The sequence below is a fragment of the Drosophila willistoni genome (genome assembly GCF_018902025.1).
Source record: "Drosophila willistoni isolate 14030-0811.24 chromosome 2L unlocalized genomic scaffold, UCI_dwil_1.1 Seg72.1, whole genome shotgun sequence".
Classification (NCBI taxonomy): Eukaryota; Metazoa; Arthropoda; class Insecta; order Diptera; family Drosophilidae; genus Drosophila; species Drosophila willistoni.
The window spans coordinates 1,902,506-1,920,546 of record NW_025814049.1 but is presented as its reverse complement, the minus strand read 5'-3'; the positions used below and the strand labels follow the sequence as shown (position 1 = coordinate 1,920,546).

General features: G+C 36.5%; 2 protein-coding genes across 2 annotated transcripts; both read right to left on the bottom strand.

Annotated features, from left to right (window-relative positions):
- Window positions 1-10,673: 10,673 nt before the first annotated feature.
- Window positions 10,674-12,804, bottom strand: LOC26530341 (angiotensin-converting enzyme). The gene is made up of 5 exons (XM_023177810.2): window positions 12,751-12,804; window positions 11,192-12,675; window positions 11,011-11,136; window positions 10,770-10,948; window positions 10,674-10,701 (listed from the first exon to the last, which is right to left on the bottom strand). The coding sequence occupies exons 1-5, from the start codon at window positions 12,790-12,792 to the stop codon at window positions 10,691-10,693; spliced, it is 1,842 nt and encodes a 613-aa protein (XP_023033578.1). The 5' UTR covers window positions 12,793-12,804; the 3' UTR covers window positions 10,674-10,690.
- A 368-nt stretch (window positions 12,805-13,172) lies between these two features.
- LOC6646262 (phenoloxidase 2) lies at window positions 13,173-15,644 on the bottom strand. Its single transcript, XM_002068803.4, has 4 exons — window positions 14,596-15,644; window positions 14,439-14,534; window positions 13,612-14,373; window positions 13,173-13,550 (listed from the first exon to the last, which is right to left on the bottom strand). Exons 1-4 carry the CDS (start codon window positions 15,577-15,579, stop codon window positions 13,338-13,340), a joined length of 2,055 nt encoding a protein of 684 aa, XP_002068839.1. The 5' UTR covers window positions 15,580-15,644; the 3' UTR covers window positions 13,173-13,337.
- Between the last annotated feature and the right edge of the window lie 2,397 nt (window positions 15,645-18,041).

Below are 18,041 nucleotides of genomic sequence, written 5' to 3'. Positions count from 1 at the left end.
GTTGCTGTTTTATTTTTTTATTTTTGAGAAAACGAAATGGAATGAAAGAAAAAGGTATTTTTGTGAAAAAATCCGTAAATTACAAATGGCAGTTGTTGTTGGTTGTTGTCGTTTGTTTTTGTTGTTGTTGGTTGTTGTCGTTGTTATTTATTTTGTTTTGTTTGTAGAAATAATATTAATAAGAAAAAAACCAAGATCGAATCGAAGTTTTAAAACTGGCTTAACATTGCTATTGCCGAGATACTCGCAACTGTGAGTCCAACTCTGACTCCAACTTCAATTGCAAAAAAATCAAATCACTTTCACTGTCAGCCACAACCAAACGGGGAAGGGAATTGTGTAGAGGGAGGAGATGAAATTTAGTTGAGGGGCGGAGATATTGGTGGAAAATTGCACTCACTCATGTAATTTAAGCAATTGTTATTATCATTTGTTTTCAAGGGGGCGGTTCAGGGGGTAAATATTTGTTTTTAGCAGGCCTCAAAAAGTCCTGTACGCACACACACACACACGCACACTTACGCTCAAAGCTATACGCACTTTTTGCAAGGAAATATACAACTCGATCACACGTAGTGGAGACGACGGAGCTTTTAAAACCGTGTATTCCCGTTAAGAGAGCGTTACAAAAACACGACCTTCTTGAGCAAAGTCTCAAAGAAGTCTGAAAGCCAATGTTCAGGCCAAAGCTGAACTGAGCGGCGAGTCGTCGTCTGGGGCTGAAGCTTTGCAAGCTGCTGCGCAGTCGCAGCTGCTTTTTCCTACTCTTTCTTTCTTTCTTTTGCTTAACACATTCGTTTGCTTGATCGTTCGTTTAGGCACACGCAAAAAAGTTTGAAGAAGAAAAAACAGCTGTAGATCTCTCTCCCTCGCTCTCTCTGTCTCTCCTTGGCGCCGTCGCCGATTAGGCAACAATAAATGCACAGACAGATATGATAGAGGATGAGGTATAAGTGGAGAAGGAGGAGCTGTTGAGGGGAGGGGAGGGCGGTGAAGGCAACAGTAACAGCCACCGCATTGTACAAATAATACAAATTATTGCTTAATGCCACCCTCTTCTCTCCTTCAGCTCACGAATAGGCTTCTTCTGATGATGGCGTCCATTTCGTAAGTTGTAATTACATGATATAAAGAGTCGTAAAGCATCATTGGCCGCCATGGTCAATAGTAGCCCCCCACACCCTTCCCTCCAAAAACACAAAATAAAACCAACTTCACTCCAAACGACAGCGGCCAATTAAACGGTTTTTTATTTCACTTAAAAACCAAAAAACAAGAATCCCAGACAAAAAATTGTTTTAATGCCTTTTGACAGACTTGTGACTTGACTTTGACAGCTAATTGCAGTTAGGCGGCATTGCTCTTTGCCTTGCTTCATTTGATTTAATTGCTGTGCGAGTTGATTTTGATTTTTGGCTTTGATTTGTTGTGATTTGATCTTGATTTGCTCTGTGATTTGATTGATATGTAGGAGCGTGTGCCTCCTGTCAAAAGCAACAAATAAATCACCATAAACAAGCAAACCAAAGAGAAAGAGAGTGAGAGAGAGAGAAAAAGATTAAAAGTCCATTCAAATCAAAATCATTGAAAGATCCTCCTGGGATTATCTGGTTTTTAGATTTCACATTCTTGTTATAATCATCTCATCTAAGCATACTAATTACAAAAGCCCGTGTAGCCAGTTTTGGCTCGTGGCAAGAGCAAGAACCCAGACTTTAATCTGGAATCGAATATATTTGTATATGTATGTAAGTAATTTGCACAGGAATGGAAAGTTTTTAATATCCTAGCCACGCGTCGATATCTCCAGATAAAAAATGCATAGTCATATTTCTGTTCTTTATATACCCTTGCCAAAGAAGGGTCATATACCCTCCATCCTCAAGGTAGGAGGGCCTTTATTTAAAGATAGGCCAATAAAAATTTTTGTTTGTTTCTAAGAAGTCGTTTTTATTTTATTCACATAAACGATCATACTCAATGTAAAACCAAAAAATATGTACATTTCATTTTCCTCGGAAATAATTTTTCAAGCATATGGTATAGGGAGCCCTTCAACCTGAGACCTGGGATCTGGACCTGGGTATATACATTTTGACATAAGACACTTAGCAGGACATTAAAGAGTGAGGTATATACTTAAGTAGCAACAGGATATTATTATCAATGCAAACCGCTTCATACGAACTTGTAAATTTATGAAAGTCATATCAAACGAATATAATGTATAGATAACGTTCTTCGGATTAGAGAATAGAAATTTGCATTAATAACTTCTTTTTCGCGATTTTCATTACATTATGAGTATGTAGAAAGATAGTTTTCACTCCAACATCGAATGATACTTCCTAGTGAATAAACCAAATTCAATTAGGATCAGGATACTAAATGAATTGTCGAGAGTATCTTGCGAAGAAGTGAGCTTTAGCGAGAGATGGTGGGAGTTTTGAGCCAGTATCTACAGACCTTTTATATGATAAATAGGTCTATAAATAGATTGATAGATAGATTATAGATTATATATTTCTGTGTAAGGGGAATAAGGATGAAAATGCACTATAGAGCCCTGCATAAGTAACTCCTATGAAAACTAATGTTCCATATATAAGTAGCCACAATATAAAAACCTTCCTATTTTTTGTCATCTACAAGAAATTCAATATTTATCTGCTCTTTTATTAATACTTAAATTATTTTCCCACTTCCATACTATTTTAATGACCTTTTATTGTATATACTAAACATTCGATCTGCTTGTTCAATTAAATGATTATAGATCATTGGATTTTTTGATATTTGTGATATTTTGGATATTTTGGATATTGTGATTGATAAGACTAAAGTTTATAATTTTTCATATGTGTAACGGCTTTCTGCACCTAAAGTGTGTAAAAATTACTCTGATTATGCCACTTATATAAGAAAAGATCTTCAAAGGGCATCTAAACTTCTGCATCTTAGAATTATTTTCATTCCATCAAATTTTAATTTGTTTATGTGACTTTATTTTCATATTTTTTTTTTTTGCAAGCAATTAGGAAATTGATTTGCTAATGGGCAAATCAAATATTAAATTGGTGCTGGATATTTGTTTTGAACTGATGCTAATCGAATTAGATCCGTTTAGAAACAAAGCGAAGCGAACAGTAGGAGATTCTGGTGTAAGAATTGGACATTGGGGGTGCTAAATGCGATCACGGGACACTTGAGTTTAGGGTTTACCCAAAGGCAATATAAGAAGGAAGGAAGAAAGGGACGGAGGGAGGGGGAATCACTGCTAAGAAAGAGGAAGATTAATGCAGCTGCTGCTTCTGTTGTTGTTGTTGTTATTGTTGATGACGTAGTTGACTGCCTCGGACTTGGCCATTATATCACCTTTAGGTGAAAGTGATGATGGCATTCGCGAGGCCATATATGAGTACATATATATTTTTATATATAAAAGTATATATTTGTGTATGCGTGTGTGTGTTTGCGAATATTTTCCTGCCTCATCATCCATTGGCATATACAGGGTGCTTCTCCAGCTGACAGGCGCAACTGCAGCAGCAGCAGCAGCAGATATATGCTAATAGCCACATATTTGGCTGTGCTTTTTGTGTGCGCTTTCTGCCCGTTTTTCCATTATCGTTGATTTTCCTTTGAACATGCGATCTTAAGGTGCGACTTCCTCATTGCTGGCAATGTGTTTGAGCAAAGTTACCTCTCAATCTTTGAGGTTTTGGGCTTTCTACACAAAAAAAAAAAAAAAAAAACAAATGGCAGTCATCAAAATCGTTTTGTGTGCCACATTTAAAAAAAATTAAGAGCAATTGCTACTCGACTTTACAATTTTTGCATATTGCGCATTGCCAGCAGGCAAATACGAGCTACTATAGGCACTATATATATACATATATATATACACATTGCTGGCAAACAAAAATCAGAAAAAACACTTTCCAACTGTCGCGCATCCGCCAGCAGCAACCTAACCCCCCGCAATCCGCAAACCACCGCAACCCACCCGCATTACAGTTGAAGAAATTGTTGCTCCTTTCACTTTCGATTCGCCTCCATTCCAGCATTCAAATGAAATGAGATCAAAACGGACTTCAGCGGGAGCAAACTGGCAAACAATCAAAATAGAAAAAAAAAAAGAAACACATCAATGGAGTGCAAAAAGAAAAAACCCTGAGATGATTCACCATATTCGCTGTCGCCGCCGCCGTCGCCGGATGCTGCTTTGACCAAAACTCGAATAAGTTTGTCGGTTTCAGTTGAGGTTTTCCAAAGGCCACTCCACACATGAATGCCCGCATGTTGGTTTGGGTTTACTCTAGGTGACATCTATACTACCATACTACACACTAATTTCTGTCTATCTCTGTCTTTGGGAGTTCCCCATCTGAAAAAGAAGAAAACAAAAACATACTTTTTGAGATCAAGGCTTTTTCTGCTACCATAGGGCCTTGACGTTGAATTGTTAAGCATTTAAGTTCACCGTTTTGTATTCAATCTCTTTCATATATTGAACTATGAAGTATCTTTGAGGAACAACCAACCATTGTATTGCTTGGGGGTGTCTCTTGACTTTACAAGTACCGACAAGGTCCATTTCAACAAAAGATCACAGAGATCTTTGTTGTAAAGTCATGGCACAAATTCTACGGTTTTTACGCATTGTTTTAAACTAAAAACCTAATAATATAACGACGATGACAATCAAACTTTTTTTTACTTATCCTTATAAATATTAGAACTTCTTACAATAAGATTCTCTTTTGAGCTACCGACTTAAAGTAAACTTATTAAACTAAGTATAAAACTTTAAATATTTCATTTATAATATTTCCAATAAGTATTTATTTGTGTTTAGTGAATAGTTTTGGTTGATTATTTATTATTAAATATACATATGTATAATTTATATTTGGTTAATTGCCAGTTTAGACATTTGCCACGTTTATAAAGGATAGTAATTTTGATTTTACGATTTTTTCCGGGAAGATTTCACCATGTAAATCTAGGGATAGTTGTATTTGGAATATAAAAGAAGAATAGCTTTTAAAAAACAATATATTTAACGATTTAATGTGTTGAAAATATCTGTTATTCTGTTTATTTTCCATGATAAATATCTGTCGCTTTATTTTCCAAAACAGCTAAAAATAAAACGAAAGCAAAATGCCATTTGTGGTTCCGGTATAAAATTAAAGTTCCACAATAGAATGAAGCTGTTCGAAAATTATTCTTTTACTTAAATAAAAACGAATTTCTGCAATTGAGTTAAAACCAACATATATACCTAAAATAAACTTATAATTTCTGTCTGAATATGAAATATTAATAGCAGGTAGACAAATGAAAAGCTTATGCATATCAAATTTTTGAATAGCTTGAAAAAGGCAATTGGAAGTTGTTTTTTTTTGCCACTTTTTGACTATACTTTTTCCCTGTTTCTTTTTTTTTTTTGGCTAATTACACAATTGTCTCGACTTCGAATTCGACTCCAGCGCCAACTTCAACTCCAACATCGACGACTGCGTCTGCGACACATTTCTTCTGTGGGCTGAAAGGCTTATACAACAGACACATTGATGATGGTAGCATGCGTAACCGAGGGTGTTTCTTTTGTGGTTATTGTTTTGCGGGGGGAGGAGAAGGAGGAGGTAGACATAAATTTCTTCAGAGATGTCTGCGGTCTTTGAGCAGACTAAAAAGTCTTAACCAAAAAAAAAAAAACGCAAGTTAAATGCAAGAAATTATGATAAAATGAAAGAAAATGTAATTGCCCAGAGACAAGGCGAGTGCACACATAGCGCACCTGTCGCAGCATAAAATGATATATAGTATGTATGAAAGATATAGTTAATTTGCACATTAGTGCAGTCGACTGTGAGAAGGATGCGAGGGACGGGGGCAACAGGTGTTACCCCATTCAATTTCAGTTTTTTTTTTGGGCCCAATTATTGTACATTTCGTCAACAAAATATAAAGTTTTGACCTACAAAATGATAATGTCTTGACGAGCATTTCATAAGCTTGTCAGGAAATTGACAAAAAGCACCGTTTGGAAAACCACTTTTGTGACTTTTCCATTGTATATGCATATATATATGAGGGAACAAAAGCCATGACAACAACAAACTAACTGAACAAAAACTGAAATGATTGGCTTTACTTTTCCTCATTGCATTTACCGCTCACCTAACAATTGATCGATCAGCATTAAATATTGCAAAAACTAGAGAAATTATTATTGCAAAAATTGCTATTTAATATCAATTTTAACTACATAGTTTCAAAATGAAACAAGACCAAAAATTTATGATGATCATCCATCCACATTTTTATCATCGTAATGATGATGATGATGATGATCAACATTGTAAACCATTAAAGTAAAATGAAATGAGCCAACAGCTTAAAGCATTGGCTTTACCGAAAAAAAAAACACAAAAACGAAACGAAAATGAAAGTAAAATTAATTTCGATTTTTGTTTTTGTTTTTGTTGTTGTTCACTTTTCTTGTTGTTGTTAATTTTGAAGAGTTGCCTCTTGACTGTTGCCGCTGCTGGAGCTGTTGCTGTTGTTGTTGCTGCTGCTGCTGCTTCTTGGCCAATTTTTTGGCGATGATGTCAACAACAAGCATAATTTCACCCACCTACACAGCAGCAGGCCAGGTTACCCCCGTGGCCCCCTCGCATCCCGCCATTGCCACTACTTCGACCTCTTGCGGCTTTTATATAACACTTTTGTGTAAAGTTCGTGTCTTAAGTCTTTTGTTTCTTTTCTTCTGTTTGGTCAATTCGCCAAGGAAGCAGCCAAACTAAATAGAAGCAGAAAGAAATGAAAACCAAATGAAATGTATAGAAAAGAAAACTTTTGCTGCTGGCGACACCTACAAAAACTCAACAAATCCAAGGCAAGAAGATGATTTACAATATGGACAAAAAACACAAAAAATTTTAAGCCAAAGACAATGCAAGCCATCAGCAAGAGAGCAGCAGCAGCAGCAGCAGCAAATGAAATGCAACAAATGATAATTATGGGCATGCTGTATCATTGTGTGACTGTTGTTGCTTTTATTGTAATCAACATAAAGAAAGGTTAACACAAAAACAACTGAAACAGAGAGCCAGCATCGAAAAGCAACCCATCCAGCAGTGCGTATACATAATGCTTAGTCTGTATTTCTTGCCGCATTCGCATTCGCTTTTTTATGGCTTTTTATTGTTGCCTCTTTTTTTTTTGTTGGTTGCTGTTGTTGTTGTTGTTTTTTCATCACATCTCCTCTCTTCATAATATACATAATTTCTTAATTGCTCGGGGTCAGCTTAGCTGGAGCATTGTTTGTTTGTAGCTTTGGCTTGCGCTGCTGGTTGCTTAGTTCGTTTTGGTTTTCTTCGCATTGGCAGTTATTCGCAGCATGAGATTTCATCAAATAATCATTTAGTTTTCTTGCGAAAATTATGAATCCGATCTTCTTGCCAAAAAATTATTAAGAAAAAACAATAATTTGTTCATTTTAATTGATTTGATTTGCAATCATAAAATATTTTTTAAACGCATCAACGCTTTTGATTGATCTGATCAAAGATTGTTTCTTTTCTTCTGGAAATACTTTATAATGCAGAGAATAAGATACTCTATTTCTGACTCTATGTATATCAAAGAAGTACACTTTTGATTGCTTTTAAATATATCAGAGAATCTTTCTTTCAAAAAAGCTATATTTTAATTAAAGGTTAATTTAAAATATGGTTTTATCTCTATAAGTATTAAACGTTTATTGAAATATGGCTTTATCTTTTCTATAATAGAAAATGGCTTTCATAAACCATCTAGAAAACCTAAAATAGATAGATAGATAGTACCAAAAATCTTAGTTTAGCCTATCAGGGGTTAAGGTCTTTAAGTTCGAAAAGTTTTCTTGGAGTTACACAATTAAAGAAAATCATTATGCAAAATCAATCAACAGATATCAGCAAAGGTTTCTCTTGATGGCTTGAGTTCATTTGTGATCACTTTCGGATTCACGGGTGGTAAGGTTATAGGAATTGCCTCCTCCAAAAACGATTCGTCAACAGTCTATACTCAAATATATTTGACATGTATTAAATATTGCATATTAACTCGCTTCAAATCAATCTTATGAAGAAGTTTATTTCAATACAAACTTATTATTCCGAGCCAGCTAACATAAAAGGTATAATATACATATGAACTTAATAACTGATCGATTTCCTATTTTTAGAACAATTTCTGGTCAAAAATTATCTGACTTTCCCTTACATATTATTACCTAGATCTACCATAACTTGCAAGAGATTTTATTACCGATTTCTCCAATAGCCAACTCGCAGATTACGACTTTATTTTTAGCAACATTTTCTTTTATAATCTTTGGGCGGGACAGTTCCGGTCGCATTTACATTTCTTAAGGTTCCATTTTCATTTAAAGGCATTTCCTGATTTCGCTATTATCTGAAAGCTATGCAAATCTCTGACTAAACATTTTAGTTCAATAAACTCACGTAACGCTAAACAAAGATGAATTGAATCTTTGGTGTATTATATTTTGATGTAAAACCTATTAAGTTGGATTTTGTTTTCTTTATATTTGACTAAGCAGCTTAGTTATTCAGTTTGCTTATTCTTTTTTGTTGTGTGCCAAATATTTGCCTTGAATTGTCGTTGATGTTTGGAATAGCTAAAACATTTCGCACACTCTCCCAACTTTGGGAGTAAAAATATAATCATATGATAATTCCATGCATATGTATATATGGGTATATAGAGTTGAGCCATTTTTTTACTTTTTTTGCTACTTTTATATGCGCCTTTTTTGGGTTAATGTTAATGCATTTGTTGATGGGCAATTTAAACAAACCAAACAAAACGAAAAAAAAAGAAAAAGGAAACGACGAAGAAAAAAGAGTTCAGCATGCAAATTTCATTCATTTAACTTGTTTTCCCTTTTCGCCAAGGCAGAAAAATGCGGCGTGGGTGCCTTTCACTCATGTCCGTGCCATGTCAAAGTTGGACTTGAAGTTGGAGCTCCGAAACTCTGACTCTGCAACTGGAAATAATTTCATTTCACGGTTATCCATGTCACAATTAGCGAAAAGGAGGAGGAGCAGCTGCTGTCTGAATGGCGATGGAGTCGGAGTTGGCGGTGGAGGTGGAGACGTAGGCGTAGGCAGAGCTAGGCTCTAAATGAAGGGAACGCCCTGCCAACCACCGACCTTGCCAATCGTTGCACAATCGTTGGCTAATGACCGATCAATGGAAATGGCAAGGGAAATGAAAATTGAAATGAACGCAAAGACAGAATCCGCTGACCTTTCCCCAGCAAACAGCAACAACTGAAGCGTTTCCACAAGTCCAAGTCCGGTATGAGATGTGAATATAGATAAAAAACGACTTTTTTATACACTTACTACAAGACTAATCACATCATTTATGGGAAAATGTGTCATGCTTTAGAGGAAAGTGTATTTTTACAAGAAAAAACTAGTAGAACGTGTGTTGCCAGCCATGGCTGGATCTATACAGATTGAAAATGAAATCATTAGACTTAAATATAATTATTAAATAATAAAATATAAAGATTAGTCCTTAAAGAATTCGTTCTTTAGTTTTCTGTAAAAATGAAGAAAGAAAAGTTAATTTCTAGACAAGAAAAGCTGAAAAATGCATTTCAATTTTTAAGAGAACAATCTGAAAAAAACTGCAGATCAACAAGATGTTCCATGTTTGGGAAAAATTCAATATTTAAACATTGAATTATAACTTAACAAAGCTAATAAACTATATATATAGTCATAGGATATGTCAGCATGTTAAATGACTGAAATTGAAAACCATTAATGCTCTAAGATTGTTTTTTGTTGGAAAAACTTAAGGGAAGTATTGGTAAAAAACATTAAATTTTCTTTCCAACTACTTTACTACTTTACTTACTCGTATGCTAAAATCCAAAATCCATCAGATATAAATATCTATATATATATGTACCCAAAAGAATTTATCGTGAATCTTTTTTTTAAATCTTCTTAGACTTAACTTTAGTCCCCACATACCCTTTGCTTATTTAAGTAAGCCATTTTTGCGTTGTTTGGTTAATCCACCCCTGAATTGTCACAAAACCGAAAAGTTGTTTTGTGTGAATGTCTCTTGGTCGGATGTGGATGTGGATATGGATGCAATCAAGCGACTACGCACAAAACAAGCTGCGCTTCGATGAGCTTTAAAACTGACCAGCCCAGGCCAGTCCGGCCCCTGTCTGTCCTCAATCCGCTAGCGACATTGCGACATTGCAACACTTCAGCACTTCCAGCAACAATAGCGACAACACCAACAACAATTGAGCATTTTCAGGGCTCTTGAGGTTAAAGCCAAAAACTGATTATACGCCCCACAGCCCAACAGTTTGACCAATTAGAATTACAAAAGTTTAACAAAGTATTTTTTTGTTTGGTCTTGAGCAATTCAATTAAATTTTTCTTTTCCTGCGCATGTTCAATTTCAAACTGGCGCCAAATGTATTGCCAGCTATCTCACTCTCACACCAATGAAAGGGAAAGCAACACTGATAAGGAACTAGTTCAATCTTCAGTGCTGGGTAAAAACTCACTAAAAATTCAAAATGTAAGCGCCAAAAATATTTGATTAAAATATATATATATTTCATTTTCATACAGTTTCAAACAATTTCTGTAAATATAAAATTAAATATTAATTAATTGTAAATATAAATTTTATATAATTAATCAATTACTTACTCTTCTTGGTGGCAGACCAACCAATTTTAACATTTGTCTCCTTATTGTGGGCATTCAACCAAGACAATATCGGATCATAGTACTCAAGTAGGGCCTGACTATTCAGATTGGGATTCGTGGTCAATATTTTGCCAATGACATCTTTCCAGGGTTTTGTAGAACCCAAATTCATCATGGATCTGCCACAAAGACGAAACAGTTTCGTGAATATATACTTATAGAAATTATATAAAAATAATACTTCAATTTGTTGCCAACTGCCAAATTGCCATAGAAATCACAATTATGAAGAGGTTGACCTTGTAAAGAGGTGGAATTACACAGAGCTTTGTAAAATTGATAACCCAATATTTCCGAAATGAATTTCCTGCAAACAAAAAGGAAACTTAAATTAAATTTGCAAAATATCTTTATCTACTTACTGAGTTTGATAGTTCTGATCAATATTGACATAGAATTTATATGGAAAATCGATGGCATCTTCATCACGATCGGAAGGGGGTTCAATGCCTGCATGTTGCTCCATCAGCCTCCAATAGTGCTTATTTACTGTGTCCATGTCCACCGAATCGTTGAGTAAATCATGCATTACCTTGGTATGCACATAATAGAGTGGAATATTGAGGATGGTGTGAATACCCATGCGGAAGAGGCGATTCATTAGAGTCTTCTGCGTGAACTGTACGTTCTTGGCCAAACCTCGGCCAACCAAATGAGTGGGGGAGGAGGCCGAGAGAACCACAGCCTCACCCACTGGATACTCTAGATTGTAAGCCTTAAAGTAATACGAGGGCAATTGTTGCTTCTGCTGGGCATAATAGACCCTGGCCATGTGGGAGTGATATTGCATTAGCTTGCGGAAGCTAACCTTTTCGCAATACATCAAATAAACACGCGGAGTCAAATCGAATATTGAAGGACGGCAATCATCGTCAGGCCTATGCTGATTTGGCTCCTTTAGCTGCGATTTGTGGAACTCCTGGCTAAGAGGGCGGAAACCCAAAGAGGTGTAAAAATTCTCTGATTCATTGATCAAAGCCTTGGCCGTGCGATCCTTCACAAAATCATCATATTGTGGCAATTCGCGTCGTGGAAAGTATTGCTCCAAAATGCTGCCTTCACTCCAAGCTTGTTCCAATACCTGCTGGAATAGATGATCCGGAATGGGTCCATTTGCATCGACCACCTCCTGGCCATATTTCTTATGCAATTCATGACGCACAAAGGCATGGAGCTGCTTATACGCTGGCTTCAATTCCTCCATTACCCTCTCCATCTGACGTAACAGATCTTGACTGTCGTCAAAGCGATACCAAAGCCTATGAACCGGCACTTCTAAGATTTTCGCCGCTCGCTGATAAGACTGAACAATTGTATAGAAATTCACCGAAGACCAAATTTGATTTTTCTCCCGCCAAGTCTCCCAATAGTATTTCAATTCATCGGCATCGCTGCTACGCTGAACAATCTTCTGTATATCCGGAAAATAGGCCAACGGACTGTCATCGTCATTGGGCATTTTGGCGCCACCCATATAGGGTTCAATGTCCTTATCGGTGGACAAAGTCTGCAGGGCAGCCAAATTCATTTGGACCAGCGAGAAATAATCATCGCCCAGAACAAATAAATCACCAACACTGCGCAATTCCTGGAGAGCGTGTTTTGTACGCAAATCACTCAATTTACTGAGGTCAAATTCGCTAGCCTCACGAGAGATACGAACTAGCTCATCGGCAATGCGTTTCACATTGGTTAATTTGGTGAACAAGGCATCGAAATCCTCCTCATCATTGGCCGTATATGTTTCGGCAGCCATGTCATTATAGAATTTATAATAACGTGTGCTCGATTCATTGATAAAAGTCCTGGCCTGAAGTTCATAATTGACAGCAGAAGAGCTGGAAAGCTGCCAAAAAGAATGAGAGAGAGAGAAATGGAGATGAGATGAATTCGTAGTAGATAGAAGATAAGTTTAACTTACGCCTAGACCAGCCATCAGTAGTAGAAGCAAAGCCAGTGCCATCTTTTGGGTTTCACTTTCTCAGGCAAACTGTTGGCTCTTGATGAATGAGGCTTACGTTTTAAGCTACACTGAGATCATAGACGTAGTCCAGGATCTCAAGAGGATAGCAGAGGCTAACGAAGATAATGCTAATAGCAAAAGGTCTAGATAAACTTAAGAAGAAAATAATGGGATAAGTTAGTTAGAGTTTGGAGTAAATTATAATAGATTTCTAATTTAAAGTCATTTACTTTTTGGTGCTTCTTGGGTTTAGACCCCTTTTTCAGACTGCCCATGGCAGCTATTGATAGAAGCTGACAGCGCAATTCTACTGATAAGCTAAGGCCTCGACGCCTTAATAAGTGAAACTGATTAATTTGAATAAATGCCATCAAGTCTTGTTTATTTTTGTATATAGTATTATTATTATTATATTTTTGTGTATAGGTTCAATAAAAATGCAATATAGGTGGCTAAAAAAAGTGTACAAGTTAAATGTGGGTGAAGGTCAGGTTGTTGTCATCATCATCATCAGAAAAGTATTGTTGTCTTCAATGTCATTTTGTCTAGTTCTGGCGTTGCACTGTGCGATTCTCGTGGCGTATGGTGACATCCACAATGCTCATATTGGGGGTCAAGAAGTTAGCCAAACGTTCAGCTCCTGTGCGTGGCACACGATCGAATGGATAGCCCATAGAGCGACGATCGGGGTAAAGACGATCCTTGACACCACAGTAAGAGGCAGCATCACTGCAGCGACCAGTCAATTGTTGATCGATCTACGAGAGAAGAGATTAATTAGCCAACTTTAAACTTTATACAACTAATCAAGAGACTTACCCTATCATTCTCATAGTTGGAAACCATGATGAACAGATCACAGGGCAGACCCTCTGGCAAACCCTTGGGGATAAGCATGTTCTGGGGCCAGCCGCAACCACAGAAATTGAATTCCAGACCTTCGGGGGTATTATCCGCTGGCCGATTGGCATCCAAATTACGGAAAGTTCTCTCAAATGGAATGGTAACACTCGATTCGGTTGAACGACGACGCAAGGTATTTGGTCCCGGGTTCAATTGAGCGGCAAACTTATCCAATTCCACCATCATTAAACGTTGCTCCCTCAACTGCATGGGTTGACCACGCTCATCATTCTTGGGGGCAATGAAAATGCGAACATAACCGAAACGCATAGCTCCGCTATCGTTCTGCACATTGATCGTGTAGGTGAAGGGCAAGTGCTGCAAGTGAGTGAAGCGAGCAAAGACATTGCCACGGGGCACAAAATCTAAGCCACGCGACAAATTCAAATCTGATTGCTGCCAGAAGGTGCTCAAGACATTGGGTTGTCCACCATTGGTGGCCACTTGGATGCCAGTAATGGAAATGCCCGAGTAATTCAATTGGGGCTCAGTGTAGGCACTCAAACGAGACTTGTGTTCCTGGAAAATGCGATCGATATACGCATGCCAGCGATAGAAGACAGGATCACGCATGGCAGTCGATGAATCACCCATCACACCAAAGGATTCCAAATGTTTGCTGTTGATATCATGGGCATACGAGATGAAAATGTGTCCATTGTTGTGCAGATCTCCATACTGAAAGGGACAGAGAATTTATGGGTAAGTAAGATGAAGGAAGAATCCTAGTTATTGCGACTTACGAATGAGGAGTTTGGTGATAAAATGGAAGCCTCAATCATGTTGCCCAAAGTATCAATGCCAGTGGCCTCATCCAGCTCAATACGCTGGCCAGTTTCCTACACAAGACAAAAATGAAACTAATAGAATCTTCACCTCACTCAGTTAACCCCAACTCACATTGACCACAAACTTCTGATGAATAGCCTCTAGGATGCGATCGCGCCAGCGTTCCAAGTCACCGATTTCCAAGTTAATTTGATCCGCCTCACGATTGAGATCGCCCAATCGAGTGTTGTCGAAACGTGGAGGCCAAGCACGACTAGCCACCAGGGAGTCCATTTTGGGGAAGTAGCCCTCGGTGATGGGATCACGCAGATTATTAAAGGGTTGCACTCGAGCCAGGTTGTTGCTGAATCGTTCCATGTTGTAGCGGGCAATAATCTGTTCGTGCATATAATAGAAAAGTTCACCACGACGATCCTTGGCCACAATGCTGCGATCAGCAGCCTCGAATGGATAGACTAAATGCCAATGCCAATGATGCAGATTGATGCCCATATCTTCACGGAAATACCATAGACGATGTTCTGGATCCAAATCGGAGGCCGTGTAATCCCGCGGAATCACAATGGGCATACGTGAACCAGAAGAGACGACGAATGATTCCTCCCTCAGTTGCCGGAACACTTGCGAGTCGACAAAACGTTCGGGGAACATTTGCGAGAATGCAGGCAAGTCGAGATTCTGGGTATCCGGACGATGCAGCAGAGCCACTGAGAGGGCATAGTTGAAGAGCACAGGATTAACACGATCACGAGCATAGACGGCCACACTCTGCAAATCCTCGACGGAGCGCATGTTCATGAAGATATCAATCAGACGACCAGCAATGCGACGATGTCTTGGAATGAACAAAGAGAAGTTCTCGTTGCGTCCCAGAGACATGGGAATACGCAAATCCGGCACAGAGATCTCACGCACTGGAATCCGTTGCTCGACATTCTCACCAGCTCGCGTTTGGACCTCATTACTGATGGGCCTATACCGATCGGTCAAGAACGAATCGGGCACATCGAACACGGTGGGTTTCTTACCCTTGGACAAGAAGACGGGCTCATTGGGATGCTCGAAGAGCAGCAAAAGGTTGTTTTTATTGGCCATTTTTTGAAAGGTTTTTTGTTTAACAAATTTCGAAATTTAGAAATGTATTCCAAAACAACTTCTTGCTTTGTCCAACGAGCAATGAGCACTGTGATTGCCAAAGAAATGTCACTGTGCTTTTATAGGCAAGTCACCTTATCACTTTATCCGAATACTCCAAACGGAGTGAGCCTAACCGCAATTCTAGCCTGGGAACAAGCTGAACAAACATTTCTAGTGTGATAAGAAAAACCGCAAAGATATTGCATATTTCTAAAATACATTCTTTATTTTACATATAGTATAAGTATATGTTTGTATATATATATATATATATATATATATATATCTGTAGTATATATATCGCATATGTGAATCTATACATATGTTTAATACGAATGAAGTTTGATTATCGCATATTAAATCAATTGCTTTAATTATATATATAGATAACAAATTCTATAAATTTGTCTACATTAATTTTTGAACACAAAAACATAACTTTTGTTTCCAATTTTTTGTATGCAAGAGCCAATAAAAAGCCAATTAAAGGTTGAGTTTCACAAGTTAGAGATCGGTTTTCACAAAGGAAAATTTAATAGGATAAACAATAATCTGAGCAGAAATTTGGAACTAAAGCCGCTTGCCTTGAATATTTTTCTAAGAGTTTTTACAAAAGTGGCATAAAACTTGTAGAACTTTACATATTTTTAATCAAAGTCAAAAGTTTTTTTGGAGAAAAATTTGTTACTAGCTGGAAATCGTTAATATGGTAAATTTTGACGTAATATTATAATAACTTTTCATTATAAGAAATATATAAGAAAATCGTATGCCCCTTTTGGAAAACTCTTCCTTAGAATTTTAATTGTTTTGATATGAAAAGGAAACCAGTTCGATAATTTAATACTTAGCTATAGCTTGAAACAAGATTGGCTGTAATTTACAATCACTGCCCAATCACATTATAAATAAATAAACAAGTAAATAAATCTAATATTAATTTACTACATCTCATGACAAATAACTTTTCCCAATTGTTAAATTTGGTATGTTTCTGGAAAAACATAGAAAATATATATATACATATGTATATATAGTTTGGGGATTTGGCGTTAATATTGATATTTTACATTTTGATTATCTTTAACTACGGCAATTTAAGTGAAAAAGTTGTACTTTATCCACAAAATACTTTTACCTTTAAAAAGTTTTAAAAGTATTAAGTATCAAAATTTAGATTTAAAGAATATATGTAAAAAGAATAGAATTAAAATGGTCAAACTCATTTAAAAATTGAGATTTTTCAGAACATTGAGTATTAAAGTATTTAATTTTAAACAGAAATATTATTCGACAAGTAGGTAATTTTAAAAAAATCCAACTTTTTTTTATTTCAAAGACTAAAAGACTACAAAGACTTGTAAAATATCCCTCATAAAAAAGAAAGGAAGAATTCCTAAATTTTTGTTAAACGGCCCTCATCAAAAAAGGATTGTAAAAGTAATATTCGAAACGCTCTTGATATAGCATTCATATTGACCCCATCAGAATGCCAAACTTAGAAGTACATATTTTTTTATGGAACACAAATGGTGAGTTTTGCTTGTGAAAAAAATAATTAAACATAATTTAGTTAAATCGTTAACCACAATCGTATCATTTCCATTATCCCCGACGAAACTACCTTTCAGTATTGCTTCATCGTTGGGAAAAGCCACCTACATCGGGGTTCGAACTCGAAAACAACATGATTGTAGATTTAGTAGGTCTCTTTTGTGAGTTCTAACTAAATTGTATAGTATAGGTATAAGTATATAGTTTAAATGAAGCAGTTCTTGAAATATTCTAGTATTCAAGGCTTAGACCCGCTAACTCAAAAGCCCAAGAGAATGAACAAAATTTTGAGTTAACCGGCTTTAGGGTTCCGTTTAAAAACAAAAACTGATTTCTTTAACCATTTATTCTCTACCTTTAAATTGGCTTTTTATGACTGCCCGTTGCCGTTGCATACATTTATTTAATAATAATATGTCTAAAATAAGTAAATTCCCTACTATTGACCAAATTTGTTTGTATTTGCTTTTGGTTTAACCATATAGATAGTTATATGTTTTGATTTTGATTTCGCTGTAAGTGTGAGAGAGTGTAAAGTGTGTAATATAAGCAGCTTGTTATATAGATTCGATTCGTTTTGTTTCGTTTTTGTATGTACAATGTGTGATGTTTTCTTTTGTATAAGCCATAGTCGATAGGAAGTCTTTTGTAAAAAGTATCTTAGAAAAGCCTTTGGTTATGTTTTGTTTGTTTGTTTGTTTTTTGGCCATAGTTGTTTTTAAGATGATATGTTTTTTGTTTGTGTTTTAAGCTCTTAGAATAGAGTGTAGGTTTTTCTTGTTCTTGTTGTTGGTTGGTTCGCTTTGGTTCCCCATATAACCAGTAGTAAGTATTTAGTACGAGTTTTAGTTTAGTAAGAAGAGTGA